At 39.6% G+C, this 17,540-nt stretch overlaps 1 protein-coding gene across 2 annotated transcripts in view; it reads left to right on the plus strand.

Annotated features, from left to right (window-relative positions):
- The first annotated feature begins 1,191 nt into the window (after positions 1-1,191).
- The window catches only part of myo1ea (myosin IEa), a 44,177-nt gene continuing 27,828 nt past the window's right edge, over positions 1,192-17,540 (plus strand). For both annotated transcript variants that reach the window (XM_076156030.1, XM_076156031.1), the window contains exons 1-3: positions 1,192-1,448; positions 15,620-15,763; positions 17,044-17,133. In XM_076156030.1, the coding sequence (XP_076012145.1) occupies positions 1,446-1,448; positions 15,620-15,763; positions 17,044-17,133 (237 nt within the window). In that variant the 5' untranslated portion in view covers positions 1,192-1,445. The remainder of the gene's footprint in view (positions 1,449-15,619; positions 15,764-17,043; positions 17,134-17,540) is intronic.

Consider the following 17,540-nt stretch of genomic DNA (forward strand, 5'->3'; position numbering starts at 1 on the left):
CCCGCCCCGTTTCCGTCCTTAAGTAGCCTCCCACTATTTTAACAAATACTTTATTTCAGTGGTGTTTTTACGATTATAAATCACGCATATTATACTTATATTCTGTGCTAAACGCACATTATATCTCGTTATTTGATAATGACGATACTTTTGTTAGCATTCTGTAACTACAACTCCCATGTTGTATTATAAGCGTGCGTGTGGAAGGATGGTTTCCGGTGGTCAAATACAAGTTTGGATTTTGAAGGGCATTGGTTTTTCATCTCTTTTTCACTCGGAAGTGTGTCTTGTATCTTGTCACAGAAACAGACACACCCTAAAACGGAGAGTTTGTAACTTTTAAGGCTTAAGGCATACTTGGAAATCTAAATAAATACTTAAGACCTCAACCACTCAGATGAACTCGACTGCACAAAAATGTATGAAACTGTAAAGTGATCTGGATGGTCCTGTGAGAAGAGACCCATAATGTAGAATCGATCCATATGTAAACGACTGCAACTTGTTTTTAGTTGATTAACTTGACAGGTTTATGTTTGAGCAACACAGATTTTTTTATTGTATGGTATCCAAGGAAATTTATTTAGAATTTATTTATTCCATCTCAATTTTTCCATTTATTTTTCTCAAGCATACTCTAACTGAGTTTGTTTTACTTTAAAAAAAAAAATTCATTTCAATGTTATTTTGATTTGATGCCCCATCTGTTTAATATAGCCATGCAGTTTGTTTAATTTCCCTAAAAGTCCGGCAGAGGGAGCTAAATTCCCAAATATGCCCACATTTTTTCCAAGATCACTTTAGTGCTACACAACTATTTTAATACATGTTCAACATCTCAGCCCCAAAGTGTTTTACATGTAACATTGTAAAGTCGTACAATGTACAATGTTTTCCGTAAAAAAATACAAAACCCAACCATCAATCAGTCAAACACAAACTGAATTAACTAGATTTTACAAATAATGAAAAAAGGTTAGTTGATTTAACATTACACTACATTTTCTCATAGAACCAAGGACATTCGATTTTAACATATGTGTGACGTCAGACTCCCAAAAGCTGCGCATGCTCTCTCTCTCTCTTTGAGGTTCCTCATGAATATTTAATAAGGTCCAGGTTTAGCGGCCTCTCATTGGCTGCTGTCTGCGCGTGTTTCCTGTAGGATGTTTTCCAGGCTGCCGCTCCATAAAACCTTCTTCTCTGTGTTTTTGACTTTAGACCTCCTCAGACAGTTACGCGGATCCGATTGGGATGAATGGCGAACACCGCTGAGGAGGAGCATCCATGCCTTCGGGGTTACTTGTGTAGACTTGGATTCTGTCCGTTTGTTTTTAAATTAAACAGATAAACTTCTTGGAAACTTCACTGAGCGTCCCGGTTATACGGAATCAGACGGAATACAAGAGAGGCAGACCATTGCTGCTATCTGAAGAAGGCAGAGGATGGTGAGTGATGTTCCTGCTTCATATGTTGGTATTATACATGGGCAGACTCAGTGACATGGGGTGGCTGTGGCATACACAGGTACTGGGTCTTTCTTTTTAGCATTTTCCGAGTTGAAGATATTGTTGGTACTCAAGGTACAACCTGTGATCTGGATTATCTATATTTCCCAAAGTTAAAAAACAGGAGTCGAGTCTGCTGTCGCGACTCAATTGATTTACAGTTCAGTTCATGCGGACGCAACTTTATCTTCACTTATTTATTGATAATGTTTCCTGATGTAGTTTTACATTAGGATCGTCAAAGACAAGAACTTCAAGGATGTGTAGTTCTTGAACCGCTTCAATTTGAGCTAAATTCACAAAACACAAAAGTTTGTATGTCAATCATCTCAAAATTCTGGAAAAACTGGGGGGTTCAGATCAAGTGAATGCCATTTTCACACCGTGTTAGTATGAAATAGAAGGTAGACATATACTATAAATAAATAATTAAATGCTTTCTGCAATTTGGGGCCCTCTTAGCTTGGGGTTACAGGCAAATGCCTTTTAGCAAAGTGCACCCCTGGTTTTATCATGACTATATTTACTTTACATTGTCAATATAATCATCATGAACCTAAATATATAACACAGTGACACTTTTACTGGCACCATTTCTACTGGCAAAAGAAAATCCCTGTAAAATGGATGTAATGCAAGAACAGTCTTTCTTTAAAACCAGTTAGTCAGGGAGGAGTGTGCGGTGCAGTGTGTGTACTGTATATGTGTGCGTATCAGATGTGCATGACAAGGAGACGGGTTTTTCCTGGTTACTGAATGGCACACCTAGAGCAGGTTATGGAGGTGGTGGTCTGGCCTTGTTTGTTCTATTTTGGCAACACTTCCTGAAGCCTCTCTCCTCTGCAGCAGAGATGTTGTGATTTCCAGTGGTATGGAGTCACACAAATTAGACACCACTAGAATTAGAGTCACACACATTCTGACACAGTATGACATAATATTGGATTGGACTGACTTGTGACATCACTGGTAGTGAGCCTTTTAAACTGGAAATACTTGATACCTTCCTGCAAACCAAAGAAACTTGTTATACAAAATGAAATTATAAAGTGGGTTAAAAGTACATCAATAAACAATAAAATACAATTTTCACATATTTAATGAGGCTCTGAAGAGAATACAACTTATCCTCATCTATCACATTTCGTACTCTATTTTGAGTTTTTGAGCACATACACACAAATACTGCCTATTTAATGCAGGAAGGAGTGAAACTTGTTGTGTTGTCTGATGTCTTGTGTCTTGTATTGAACCTGTAGATCGGGTTGCCCAAAGGACAAAGGTGCAGTCAGAATAGTAAAACTCTCACACAGCATCCAAGACTAAAAGTGAAACAAATACATGATATATATTCAAGACATTCAAGATTTACAAGCATATATTTTTTATAGAAAGACACGTACGCATACATTGGAATTCCTGTGCGGTTCCCTCGGTCAGTCAATTTTAAACAAAAGACAAAGAGAAAAAAACAAGACTACCTGGAAAAACGAAAGCTTGTGCAGCTCGCTCAGGTACAGCTTTGCTCTCCTGCATTTACTCTTAAGATTCTTGATGTCAATTCTAGAGTGGAATTCTGTATTTGTTGAAGTTGGAAATATCCTTTTGAGTGCAGCATTGCAGGGAATTTTCCTGACATTGTTGCCTTAATTTTAGGAGCGGTTTTCTTCTTGTGAGGTAACTCTAATACCAGCAGGAAAAACTCTGGAGTTGTCCTGTGATGATAGATTTACTGAATATTATCGTGCTGGTGAACACAATTCTGGGTTCAATTCAGAAAAGGAGGTTTGGTTAATGGCTGCTCAGATTTGGTCAGAATAACTCTGAAGCTTTTGCAGGACTTTGTGTTTATCTCATTATCTTTTGGACCGATGAGATGTAGGTTAAGATGCACTACTGCTTCACAGCTCAATCTTTTCTGGGCTCATGAGAGAAAACAAGTCTGATTGTCATTCCGACTGTCTGTAAAAGCCGACAAGAGCAGCGCTCATTGGTTCCCTCTGTGCCAGATGCTGCACAGCCAGTCAGTATGACAGCAGATGGTTTGCATTAGTTTTAGGGAGGTGCGTACCGAGTAGCCCCCCTCTCCTTCATTTCAAAGCTGGTGCTCCATTTTCAGACCCATCACTGCTACAGACATTTGCTCAGGAATTCAAGCCCTCTCTCTCTCTCAAACAGGATGAACACCCATTCTGCGAACCAGGGGAACTCGTCAGGCTGGTCACTGTTGTTCGCTGCACTCACGCTCTTTGTTTATCAAGCTCCAATGTCTTTGTTACAGAGCTGCTAATTCGTTTCCACATCGGTACCGTGTTGTTATTTGTGATGATGATGTGACCTTAAAGCTACTTTTGCATTCCAGACCTTAATGCTGAATTCACATTGTTTTTGTTTGAGTGATCTTTTTACTTGATGGTTCACATTCATGTTATCAAGTGATTCAGTGTTGTTTCAGTTCTGCACCAAAAGCCTTGCATGTGCATATTTAGCAAACAAACACTGATGAACAAAAAAAGTAATATATGCAACAGTCAAACAATGAAAATGTAACCTCACTCTGACATTAATTGATTAACTGCTGGCTTGTGTTCAACATGTAAAAATTAACATAAACATAGTTTGATGGAAACAAGACTACTGAAGGTTGATGGTGGTGATATGTGGTTGTTAACAGCATTCTGTAAGATTATGGAAACTGGAAAGTGAACACAGCTCATGAGTTTGACTTTGTAGAACCGAATCTTGCAACTTGTGCCTCATAAAATCAAGATGTCAACCATCGGTGACGATGTGAGCTTTTCACGTTGTAGAAGTGTGGAGTTAAAGCAAATCTTTTTGAATGTTTTACAACCCATAATCGTTTGCAGCTTGTTTACACAAATGACAACTGAAGAGAATGAATGGAACATAACGGCAAGCGTTCCTTATTTTCTGCTTTTATTGGAATTGAAACTGAAAATGTCCTTTTGTGTTATAATATAGCCTTTGGATTTATTGTGAGCAGATGTTTCCATAATTTCCCGCTTTAGTTCATCAAGTGATGACAGTGTTCCTGCCTTGAACAAAGAATGTTTATAGGCTGACAATGCACTGTTTATGCATTCTTTGGGGCTCTTTGAGGAGATGAACAATACACTTGCAATAATTTAGTTGAGCAGCTCATTATCTTGACCAAAATATCTTTTATTTATTTGAACTACACTAAGGGCATTGTCATGTAGAACCTAGGTCAGGTGTCTCCAACCCAGTCCAAAGGAGTTTCAGTTTTCCAGGCTTTGTGTCCTGCTTTCAGTTTGTATCCCAAGTAACTCTCAGGAACCTTGGACACCAAAGCAGTAAATTACACGGCAACAGTGATGGTACTTCCATGAGCCAACTTAGGCAATTGCCAAGGCTGGCAATTGGGAGAGAGGCATCGGACAGTGCACAATGCATTTGCACGGGGTAAAGTGCACAGAAGATAAGAGGCCATGTTAAGGCAACGTGTAAAAGGAATAATTTTGAATTGAGGAGAACAAGGAAGATCAGAGATAAGATAAGATACTTTATTTGTCATGTCATGAAGAGAGCATGTATGTAATCTACAGGTCTGTATGGGCTCGATTATGTCTTGGTGAGTCAGATCGAGAGCTGGTAGAGACGAAAAATATGTCTTGTTGTGGGTCCCAAGGATCAGGACTGAGAACCATGTGTAAAAGCATATTTACATACATGCTTCATCACTGTATTTTCTTGTGACGTCAATATGGCCTGTGGTGTTATTGTAAACTACTTTGTTTACTGTATTTGCACGCTCATTGTCCCCTGAGCAGTGTGTTTGGCCTCTGTAGCCACAAGTACACACACATGTCATGTCACTGAAACACAGTCAAAATGACAAGAAACCAGGGAAACCTTGTTGCACACTTTGTCCTACTCAACTCCTCAGCCTGCTGCAGAACGTTTCCTTGGCCTCGGCTACAGTTTTCACAGTGAATGAAGGGGTTGTTCAGCCAATCACTATAGGTCATCTCTAAGGCTCTGAGGGCTGTCTGGTATATTTTCTGTGAGATTAAACGGACATGTTTGTGTCAGATAATCATACAGGAATATGGTTTATGTGGATATCACAGGTCCTCAATATTAATCACACATCTTTCACAGAACTATTACTTGAAATGTGACGGCAGGAATCACCCTTTCTGACTTTGGTTAGTGAAATGTTGACACACGATTATTTTTAACTTCTACTTAAAATGCTGACATAGCTTAGATGACATGAAATAGTTGTAGGTTGTCTCAGAATTTCAAGTGTAATTGGTGGATTGGAATTGTTTCACCATTTTAAATTTTCAAGAATTTTCCAGACCTTGGAATGTTTTGGAAAGTAATGGGAAAAAACATTCAAAAGTTTTGAAGCTTGAGTCTTGCACCTAAGAAGTGGAAATGGTAATATTTCCTGGATATCTGCTCTCATATCATTTATGGAAATCAAACCATGATGGTTGCTAGGATACATTGTTTTGCAATTCCCTAGTCTCACGCAATTTTTCTCACGTTTGCTTGACAAGAGATGTCTGATAGCAACCAACTGGAGTCATTGTTACAAGGCAGTATTGGTCCAACAACACAACACAAAGATAGCAACAAAGGTTATTTGCTCTCAGTCTAATGCCCTTCCACGTTTGTTTCGTTTGTTTTTCCTGTTCTTAGATCATGAATCTGCCTATTTGCATCCATCACTTTCCTCATAGAGGAGCAGGAAGAAGCTCAGCAGTCCTGTTCATAAAAGAATTGTCAGCCTCTGAGTGGATGTCTGGCTAAAGTGGGAAAGGTTTTTTAATTGTATATTTTTTTGTTTGTTAATGAAATTGTAATGTAAAAGGATTTTGAGTTGCAGCCAATGTGTGAGAAGTGCTATATAATGAAAGCTGATTGATTTGTTGATTAGAGGGTGTTTGTGTACGTCCACAAAATCAGATTTCAGCTTCCATGTAAGGTCACAAGAGCATCCACAGAATTTGAAGGCTTTATTGGTTAGTCAGCTGTTTCTGTAGAAAGACTAAATGGAAACAAAGACACATTTGGTGTTCTATTTCTTCTTTTTTGCACATGATCATAGAGTGAGTATACTTATCTCATCCTATTCATTGTCTTGTTGACTTGTTTGAATAGACGGGTTCCATTGCAGGAGTGAGTCACTTCTTTTTCACTGAGACCAAATATTGTTCTCTTATTTGTGGTTATTTAAATCCACCAGCACCATTTGTATACTGGATTATGCCTGCTGATTGTGGCAAATTGCACGGCCACTATTATCAGTTAGCTGGCTTGACTACATCATATAATGTTCATTAACAAAGTTTTATGAGTAGGAAGTTACTGGGCTGTAATTTTTTCCTCTTCTTAGTGTGTGCTACAGCTGGACCATGTACTCTATCCATGATCATTTCTAGGATGTCACACCTTTGTTTGTAGATTATGCTGACATCCTAATTTCAATCTGAGAGGAATTCATTTATTGAGTGTGCTTTTGTTTGCTGTAGTAAACAATTTATGGGCAGATTAACTGAGCCCAAATGAACTGTAATAATCAGTGTGTTTACATGCTTGTTTATACTTCCATTTTACTCCATTTAAGGCAATACATTACATTGTTCTCAATTGTGACACATAAACATCATCATTAGTTTGAAATTGACATGAATCAATGTTCATAACTCAAGACTGCAGCACAAAGAGTAAAGATTACCGACATGCAACGTATGTCAACGTTACAATCGGATGAAGCCACCTACACATGTAATTGTTTTTTGTTTTTTTTAGTCCATGTCTGTCATTGCATGCATTTTTAAAGTGATGGCAGGCATGTAAACATACTGGAGCAGACATTTGTATGACTTGATTTGTTCAGGTAGAGTAAACTGCTAGATGGATTAACTAAATTATTGTTAATCTGCTAAAATTCATGTTCAAGGAACTAAATGTTCTTGCTTGCATTGCTCTAGAAGCGTTGTGTACAAAATTCACAGAGCCAGAAATACCTTTTCTTTTCCTATGGTGAAAGGAGAGTGGCTGCCTGACCTTGAGTGACCTTTCCCACAATAATATGAGGCACTGTTGACCCATGTTGGCCTGTCAGTCTGTAGCAGCACTTAAACTATTTGACACATACAGTGAAAGTATGTCTACAGGGCTGGAGGTCCATTTTTTTCAATTTGGGGTTTTAACAAGGTAATTACAGCAAATTGTATTCCATGACTACTGCTGGGCTACAACACTACTAAGGCCAAAGCTTTTGACGTATGCAAGTTTATTAAATCCTCATGGCTTCTTCTTTTTCTGACCTACATTATTCTAACAAATATACATTTATATTCTGGTTTTCTTCGATTTTTTTTATTTTTTATTTTCTTTCTGTGTGACTCTAAACTGAACAAAGCAGTAAATGCATTTTTTAAAAACAATTTAGTCCCTGAATCAGACCAAAGCAAACAATCTACCAGGTGCAAAGTATCTATTTACAGCTGATCATCATGTCCTGTCTTTCTGGGAGGGACGACGCTCTGCCCTGTCCTAAGGCACATACTGTAACGCCATCAAAACCAACCCGCTCTCACATTACTACATCCAAAGGCAATACATTTCCTTTATTTTCCAGCTCAGGTAGCCTGGATCTATGACATTGTGAGAAATCTAGACAGGTAAACAGAGGATAATGAGTCCTCATGATCTGCATTATTTATGCCCGTGTGTCGACTACAAGCATGTGGGCATTGTCACTATTTAAGTTATGAAGTGCAAAGATGAGAGAACTTGAGTACATCAGCAAACACTTTACAGTCTGTGTGCAGGTGTTAATGATTTTAAAGAAGACGGTGGAAGATGTTCAGAGGAACACATTTTTATACAAGCAGAGGCACCATTTCCATTGGCTTTGGCTCAGTGGCTTTGCATGTGAGGGGAATTCTGCATGTCTGATAGGAAAGCCAGAACTCCATGGCAGGAGTGAGTCACTTCTTTTTCCCTGTGACCAAATATTGTTCTCTTATTTGTGGTTATTATAATCCACAAACATCATTTGTATACATGATTATGCGTGCTGATTGTGGCCTGCTAAATAGAGAACTATAAAAATATGAACTAGTGCAAATTACACGTCTGTTTCCAGGCAATTTCTGATGTCTATGGTGGTTGTGTGACCCCAAATAAACCAGACAAATCTTATCCCTTATTCCTTCCTTGGCCACTTCTATTAATTAGCTGGCTAGACTACATCATGTAGTGTTCAGTAACAAAGTTTTATGAGTAGGAAGTTACTGCGCTGTAATGTTATCCTCTTCCTAGTCTGTGCTACATCTGGACCATGTACTTAATTCCTCATTGTTTTCACTGCTTAAAGCTCTAGGAGGCAACACTTTTGTTTCTAGAATTTGCTGACATCTTAATTTCAATCTGATAGGAATGCATCAATTGAGTGTGTTAAAATCATGTCATTTGTTGCAGTAAACAATTTATTGGCAGATTAACTGAATCCAAATGACCTGTATTAATCAGTGTGTTACATCCATTATGCTGTAGTTAAGGCCATAACGTAATTAGATGAAATTAGTTTCTTTATTACAGTAATTTTTCTCAATTGTGACACATTAACATTATTAGTTGGAAATTGACATGAATCGATGTACATAAATCAAGACTACTCACAGCACATACAGTAGAGTAAACATTATCGTCATGCAGGTATGTCAACATTTCAATCAGATGAAGCCACCTGTACATATGTAATTCCTCTCCTGGTGGACTCGTTCTACAATTAAACAACGTTGAATTTCCATGCCTGTCATTACTTGCAATTTTTTGAAGCGAGGAGATGGGGTTGCACATATGTGTGTCTTGATCTTGATCTTCTGACTCTCTGACAAGAATTTCAGATGATTCACCCTTGATGATTCTAGTCTTTTGAGGCTTTGCCTGGATCCCAGCAGGACTTAGGTTGAGAGTGAGCCTTTTAAGATTTAACATATTGTTTTGTCGGACATTTGGCATTTCCTCATTATCATAAGTACATGTAGATAAATGATCAGAGTGCATGTAAACATACTGAACGTGGGTGAACTCCTACTTACTACTAAAGTTAGACTTCGTTTGGTGCTGTCTCAGAGTGGTAAAAAGACTTTCTGCACAGACGATCAATGGTAGTAACTCTGGAGCCACGAGAGGCTAAATTGAGTCGATATGGTAGTTTTGCCAACAGCTATGAACCACAGCTCTAATCTCATTTGGGTGTAAGAAATCACACAAAAATGTTATGGCTCCACAAAGTCAGAGCCCCATTCGTTGTCAATGCAGTCATGCCAGATTGAACATTCCAGTGACATCATTAATTTGAGGGTCAGTTCTCTAGTTCAGTTTGCTGCTTTCGGAAAGAGTAGCACATGTCTGACTGCGCTGGCTGAACACGCACTGGAATATTGTAAATGTTTAAAATTGATGGAATGTCCCTTATTAAAGGTCAGTGGGTCAATTCTGACTCACTTGGTTATGTATGCGAGTGTCTCACATTTTGAATGTCTTGAAAGATTTGGAGAATCTTAATGTGAACCAAACATCATTGTGTCCTCGATGAGCATTCCATGGACAAACTCACTCTGGTTAATCGTTTGGCATTCACTTACTTCTGGGACATCCATTGACATTCTGTCATCATTGTCCAGATCTTGGTGTCCTGACTGCATCTACATCAACCAGCAGTTTTTGTACAATTCTGGCCTCACTCTTCTCTACACTGAGTGAGCTTGTACAAAGTGCAGACACAAGCAATAAAGACCAGGTGGAAATGCTGTTTGACGAGTAAAACAGTGAACGACGGCAAGTAGTTCAGGCCTATAGGGCCATACCTGTGGTTGTGGAGGTTTTAGCCCATTAACTGCCATGTATGCTTAACATTACTGCCAACCATATTCCAAAACATACCATAAGTCTTTTGACTGATTTCTACTTCCTTCCAGGCAAGCCCCTGGATGTAGTTCATTCAAAAAATTAACTTGCAGAGAGTGGAAATTTGCTTAAGATATGCACTCCATTGTAGTTTCCACCTTGTCCACAGGTGGGAAGCCAGCAGAGGGATCTACTCACTGTCAGCTGCACCAGTGATTGCTACTGGTCAGTGGGACCACCTGCATGGAGGGCAGGATCTGGGGGGGGGGAAGCGTTGCATACATTAAAGTTGGGAACGCTACTTTGAAATGGTAACTTTTAATGCTAGCTACACATGGTTTAATGTAATGAAGCTGCACCCCCTCAGATAGAGTAGTTTGTAGAGTTGAGTAGAGCTATGAGTCTTCAAATAAAACCAATTTTGTATAAATTAACTGTATTAATTGTAAATAATGTTTCCATTACCAAGTATTTCAGTGTTTGCAGTGTAACCAATTAAATGCATACAAACTTGAGAAAGCAGGTCAAGTAGCTTGTTACATGATGGCTGCTCTGACCTAAGAACAGCTTATCAGACTCGGGGGAGCATAATTATTTCTTTCCAGTCTGTTCCAGGGTAAATCCAAAATAATATGAACTGACAAGACAGAGTTCTACTGCCTGTTTCCTTCTAGTCTTATTAAGAGCACAATCAGTCTTTCACGTTTCTGTGTCTGTCTGAGGCTCGGACTATCATAGCCTGAACCTGTTTGTGGCGCAAACAAGGAAGACATGGAAAGTGGAACGGAATGCGATGTTTTGAAACCAGGCTGCTCTTTCATTCAGCAATGCTATGAGTTCTCCATATATGTCTCCCATTCCCGTTGGTCTGCCTGTGAGTTTTCAAAGTTACAGTGATTTTGGTTTCTTCTTTTTGTAGTAGAGGAGAATTTGTTCTCATGGCTTGTATCCAGACTTGCGGCAAAGGACAGAGGAGAAACTCATTCTGAACACATGGTGGGCCATGTGTCAAATTCAGGGGTGGAAAAGAAGAATGGGAAAGAAGAGGGCAATGGGGGGAAAAGTGCCGCTTATGATACTGAATCAAACCCAGCCATTTCCTGCATGCTGAGCCAGCTCTGCTCAGCACTCTCCATATATGGTAATGGTATTTGCATGAAGGGAAGGCCTGAGCTTATGGATCAGGGACTGGTGTTGAAATTCCTTTGTATAATTTCTGGGAAAAGGTCTGTTCCTGTAGTTGTGCAAAATTCGAATTGTTTTTATTCACATAGAAAAAACTCATCTAAACCAAAGAGCTTTGGCAGAAAGCTCTGTGGGATTATCCTCCATGCTTAATAAAGCTTTTTCATAATATTTCTCAGATATATACATATCTAGGTCAATCCACTTCTGAGTACAGTGTTTGAGTCTCGTCAGGTACGTTGATACGCGCAGTATGTTTGTTTTGTGTGTGGGTAGTGGTGGGGTGTTGCTAAGCTTTGTTCAGAAGGAAGTGGCTCCATGGTGATGTTGCTGTTAAAATCATTATACTCTCCAGCGCTCCAGCTGTCTCCCCAGGTGTGTGTGTGAGCCAAAGGGATCACTTACAATACTCAAACTGTATTGTGAGCATACTGTATAGGACTGTAGTCATCTGCATCATTCACAATTTTCCAAAGCTGATCAAAACCTTGTCAGAATAGCAGCAAAACACCCAAATGATGATGATGATTGTTTTATTTTGTATTGATTTATTATGAAGCAAAGTCCAATAGTTCATTTTAATATGGCTTGAACTTGTAAAATAGATTTCCTTAAAGAGAACATACACGGATCCTTTGCTGAAGAAGAACATTTCAAGGGACAATAAGAGCACCTTTACCTTTAGTTTTGGTAGTTTTTTCCTACAGTTTTGAGCCAGCAGAGGAGAGGAGGAGTGCAGCTTCAGGTTGTTGATTTAGCTAATCAAGTAGAGTTAGGAGAGATGGGAAACATGCATCAGGAGAAATGACCTTGAAGCTCCTCCCATTCATGCTCTAGAACCACACTCCACCCTCGGTCTGCAGAGGAGTGTGGTTGTACTAGGCCCCTCCCAGATGTGTGTGCGTGCGTGTGTGTGTTTGGAGCTACTCCCACAGGCCACGGCTGTAAATATCAATTTGGCCTTCGTCATCTCGCCTCATTAAACAAGGCCTAAGTTAAAAGAATACTGCGGATATTTTGACATTTACCTTGTAGGTTTCCAGCTAATCACCTCTATCCTCCAGAAACTCTGTGCTATCATTCCAAAGATAGCAGGGAGCGGTTAAAAATAGCTTTCGTGATTTCTTTGATTTTTTTTTTAATGTGCTGGTTGGTCCGTTGCTCACTTAACCTCTGTTTTTAGAGGAAAGGTATTCATCTGTCAGCGTACTACTTTTCAGAAAAAGGGGCCAGAACAGGCATATAATGCATAACAGGCTACAATAGTCAGATCCCTCTTTTCCCTTTTGACATTGCTAGTTATGTTAGTAAGCGATCTGTATCTGACACAAGTAGGCACACAGCTCTGCCCTAATAATGTGATCCACATGCGCTCATGAACATCAACAAAAACACATCATTTTGTGTCACAATCAAATATTGAAAATGAAACCCTGCTATTTCTCACACAATCTACAAAAACTTCTGTGAGCTTTTGGTAAGAGTGTGACTTTATCAAAATCAAGAGTGCTGAAGAGCTTCAGTAAGAAATGTATTCATTCCTAATTTTCACACCTCCCCACAAGTGGCCAGTGGCTGCCTGACCCGAGGAAACACACATTGCTGTGAGGCAACAGTGCTAACCACCGAGCCTCCATGACTTCAATTCATCAACATTATAATTATCATATGTTAAGCTTATTGCCCTCTCCTGTTACTCTGTGTATGTCAGGAGGTGTTGATGGGGTGACGTCACCTGTAAGCATCGCCCTGTGCCACACCTAAACTTTAAAACATGTTAATGAGGGTGATGTGGAGAATTAATCACGCTATAGTTTGCTATTTCCCTTCTGAGGGAACAGACTGAAATGTTGTTAACATTCCTCACCCTCTCCGAGTCCGTAAATTGCTTTTAATTTTGCTGCTATAAAGAATGTTGTCCCCCGGGAGGATATAAATAACTTCTTGGCTGCCTTCCTAGCTTAGTAATTGAACTTAAAATTGTACTATGACTTTCCAGTGGTTAATGTTGTATGTTAATGCGGTCATTTAGTATTGATATGTATTTAGGGTTAGATTAAGGGTTAAAAATAAGGAAACAGAAGAAATTGATTGTAATTAATTGAACACAGCACCAGTTGTAACATGTTGGGGGCTTTAGTTTGCCATCTAGTTAAGTCTGCACACATGCACTCCTTCACTATCTCCTCATCAGTAAATGGCTTTTTATGTTATTCCAGTTTTCTCAGGGGAACACTAGTTCAGCACATTGTTGAGCAGTGAGGGGATTTTGCCAACACCTTTGGGCAATCATGGTCTGGTCAATAAACTTAAATTTAGGGATTCAATTGCACAACTCAGAGACAGGAACTTATAGCTAATAGTCTTTACTTCTCAAAAAATGGTTTGGAACACATGTAGTCAGTCAGACATCAGGCAAACACACACACAAGAGCAAGGTCCAGGGAAACAAAGCAAAGATTAAAAAAAACAGGAAGGCTTGACACAGTACAAAGACACACTGACACACAAAGAGGGGAACTCAAGGGAAGGAAGGATAATGAGGGGAGGGTGAAACCAATCAGGCATCTGAAAAGAGAGAAGGAGAAGTGAGTATCACATAATAAAACAGGAAATGATGAATTAATGTACGACACACTGAAAGATATGGCATCCTAGATATATAGAGCGCTCCCCTTATTTAAGTTTTTTTGTTTTGTTTGTTGCGATGTGATCTCAAATTCTGGTGGCACTGAGATTATTCCTCAAGTCCACTGGGACTCCTGTTTGTGTCTGGAAGTAGTTGCAGCCTTATCCTTTCTTAAAATCTGTAGCTCAAATATAAACAGTATTATTCATACATATACAAATATCCTGCCCTGCTAAATTCCCTTTTCAGTGATTTCTTCCTTTGACAATATTCGAGTTTGCTGTACAAATCTGTGTCAAAAGATGTGAAGAAGTTGAGGGTTAAATATAATGTTGACTAATGTTCTTGATCCTCTGTGGCTTAAACTTCTTCTCCATCCAGGAGAAAGAGACTCACTCCTCACTCACAGCTCAATGTGACCCTCAGCTACAGAAGCCAGACAGCTTTGACTCATAGCACATGACGAATGACCTCAGTCTCTCTGGAGACTCACTCAGCTAAAACAAAATAGGAATGTATGCAGAAACCAGGATGATAGGATGTGGATAAGCTTTGGGTCAATACATCTTTAACACTTGGGCAAACATGAGCCATTTCTGGGAATCTGACCTTGCACTATTTTAAAGTAAACACAACTCATCATGCTGCTGGGAGCAAAAAATATGCAAGCGTGAACCTTTTTTCTGTGTGTAGATAATCATTTTTTTTCATTACCTTTCATGTTTCCTGGATTTTCATTTTTGCAAATTTTCACAAGAACAAGTCTGACTAAACCCTTATAAGGGAAAACAATGAGGGTATTTTTATTAGGAAGGCGGACATTTGTTACCTCATTGTCTATTGTCTCATGATTACTGATTTTGTTAAGATAAGCGAGACTCGTAGAGCCAGCTGGTGTGCTCACTTGAGACACTGTCATAGTGCAGATAATGTCTGGTTTTCTCCTGAATTCATTCATTATGGTTTAAAAAAAAGGAGACGGAACGTGTTTCTGTTGATATTACAAGCGTGTTTCTCATCAAGTTGTGCTTTGCCGAATACCCATGTTGCTCATTTTAATAAGTCGGTGTGTAGGAGATTGTATGTCTAAGTCACCCGCATTCTGATGTTGTGTTGTGGCAGAATTAGCTTAGTATAACATTTATTCTGGTTTAGTCCAAGTATCAGTGAACATGATAGACATTAAGGGTTAATTAACAAATAAGTGTGGAAACCCTCGATTACTCCACAATGTAACAAATGCAAGCTGCCCCAATCACTGACTGGGTCATGTACAGTAGCAGTGCATCTGTGAAACCTCCATGTCAGAGTCTGGATGAATCCATGCCGCTAGGTTGTGTGTAAACTAACAATTGTGTATTGTATGTCTTTGTTTCAGGGGAGCCGGGGGCATTACCGCTACCACTGGCAGAGCCACAATGTCAAACACAGCGGAGTGGATGACATGGTGCTGCTGTCCAAGATCAATGAAGATGCCATCGTGGACAACCTCAAGAAGAGATATATGGATGACTACATCTTTGTATCCTTTTCTTGGCAGCCCTGCTTCACACCCCAGTGAGGAATTGCAGAGTCCCGTCACACCCATGCTATTCCCAGAATAGCTGAATGGTCATTCATAGTGTCGTAGTTGCAGTGAGTAATAGGCCAGTTTTGGAAGGTTTAGCCTTCCCACCAGACTCTGCTGTGTGGGGGGGCACAGGGCCTCTCTCTACCTTAGCTGGACCTCTCACTCCTGCTCTCTGATCCCTCGTTAATGCAGCAAATCCTAATGTGATTTAGGCTGGGGTTAGGGGTAGTGGGTCGGGCTGGGGTGACGGAGGTGAAACTACGATAAAGCATCTCAAGGGCCTGAATGGTGCTCTAGTACTGAGAACCTGTGCCTATTTTCTGACCATAGATGAGTCAGCTGTGAAAGTGCACTGGGGTTTGTGAACATGCCTGGTAGTCTGAATTGAACTGGTACAAAATGGCAAAGAAATGATGCGACCGGATAAGCATCGATGTAGTGCAGCCTGTATGACTCTGAACTTTGCGCTCGTCTTTTTTGAGCAACCGTAATTTTTGATTGCAGTGGGTTTTTTAAATGGTGGGCTGAGAGCTATCATTTCCTTACATTACACAAATAGGAGGGTTAGATTTTAAAATTTGCAATTGTGGCTAAACACACTGAAAACGGAAAATGATGTTCATGATGTGCAGTGAGTCGATGAATCAATCAATGAATGAATGATCTTTGAGAGGTGATGATGGGAGCTGCTCATTACATAAACTGTATTGGATTATGACATTTAGTAAATGCAGCTTTTTGGAACGCCATAACTCTGAGTCAAACCTTTCATTTGGATCAATAAATAGCAGTGAAGGTTTCACTGCCAGAGGAGTGCAGGGCTGAGGGTCACTGTAGGCCACCCACAATACCAGCTTTATTTGCCTGGAACGGCTTTCTGGCTGCAGGACATAAAACCTCACATTGTTACAAGGCTGAGCTATTCTCTGCTATGTGTAAGTATACGTAACTGCACAATGCTGCAGTAATGGCCTGATTCTGAGGCCGCTTCATACAATTTCAGGGTCATCGTATGCAAGGTTATTTACAAAAGTTGTAGATGTGTAAAATGTGTAGTTACTCATTCTTACCTAATCTAAGATAGATGAGGAGGAATTTTAATGCAGATGTTTTGAATGTTTATGCTGTAGTATAGACCATAGACTATGTAAAGACTGACATTATTCTTTAATAAGTCATATCGTTTACGTTCTTCTCTTGCCTTTGTGATCCTTAATGTATAACCTCCTAAGACATATATTGGCCCTGTACTCATCTCCATCAACCCTTTCAAGCAGATGCCATACTTTGGGGAAAAAGAAATCGAAATGTATCAGGGTGCAGTAAGTATGATCCCATCTCCCATTTGCCATTACATACAGTAATTCTGTGTGACCTATAAAGACTTTAAATGGTCTCTTGAAATCTGCCATTTCTTATTTTGGACGCCTTGATCGTTAATGTTCAGACGGCAACAGAGTCAAGGACAAAGCTTTGGAAAGATCTGTCTTAGAAGGAGCACAGATATTGCCACCAGAAACCTGCCTCAGCCTTTGAGCAGGCTTGGCAGGACATTTACAGAACAGCCTGAATTGGCGCTCTTTCTTAACGGCCCTAACTGGGGAATACAGAAGAAGACTTGTAGAATCTAACTTGACTGAAATGATTCCTCACCAGATATGCCAGATTTAACAGATGACTTGCTGATGTCATACCAGCTCAAACTACTGGACCATGCTCAGATTAGTCT

Source organism: Genypterus blacodes, unplaced genomic scaffold, assembly GCF_046128005.1.
Source record: "Genypterus blacodes isolate CSIRO-AG114 ecotype Tasmania unplaced genomic scaffold, CSIRO-AGI_Gbla_v1 ptg000067l_1, whole genome shotgun sequence".
Taxonomy (NCBI): Eukaryota; Metazoa; Chordata; class Actinopteri; order Ophidiiformes; family Ophidiidae; genus Genypterus; species Genypterus blacodes.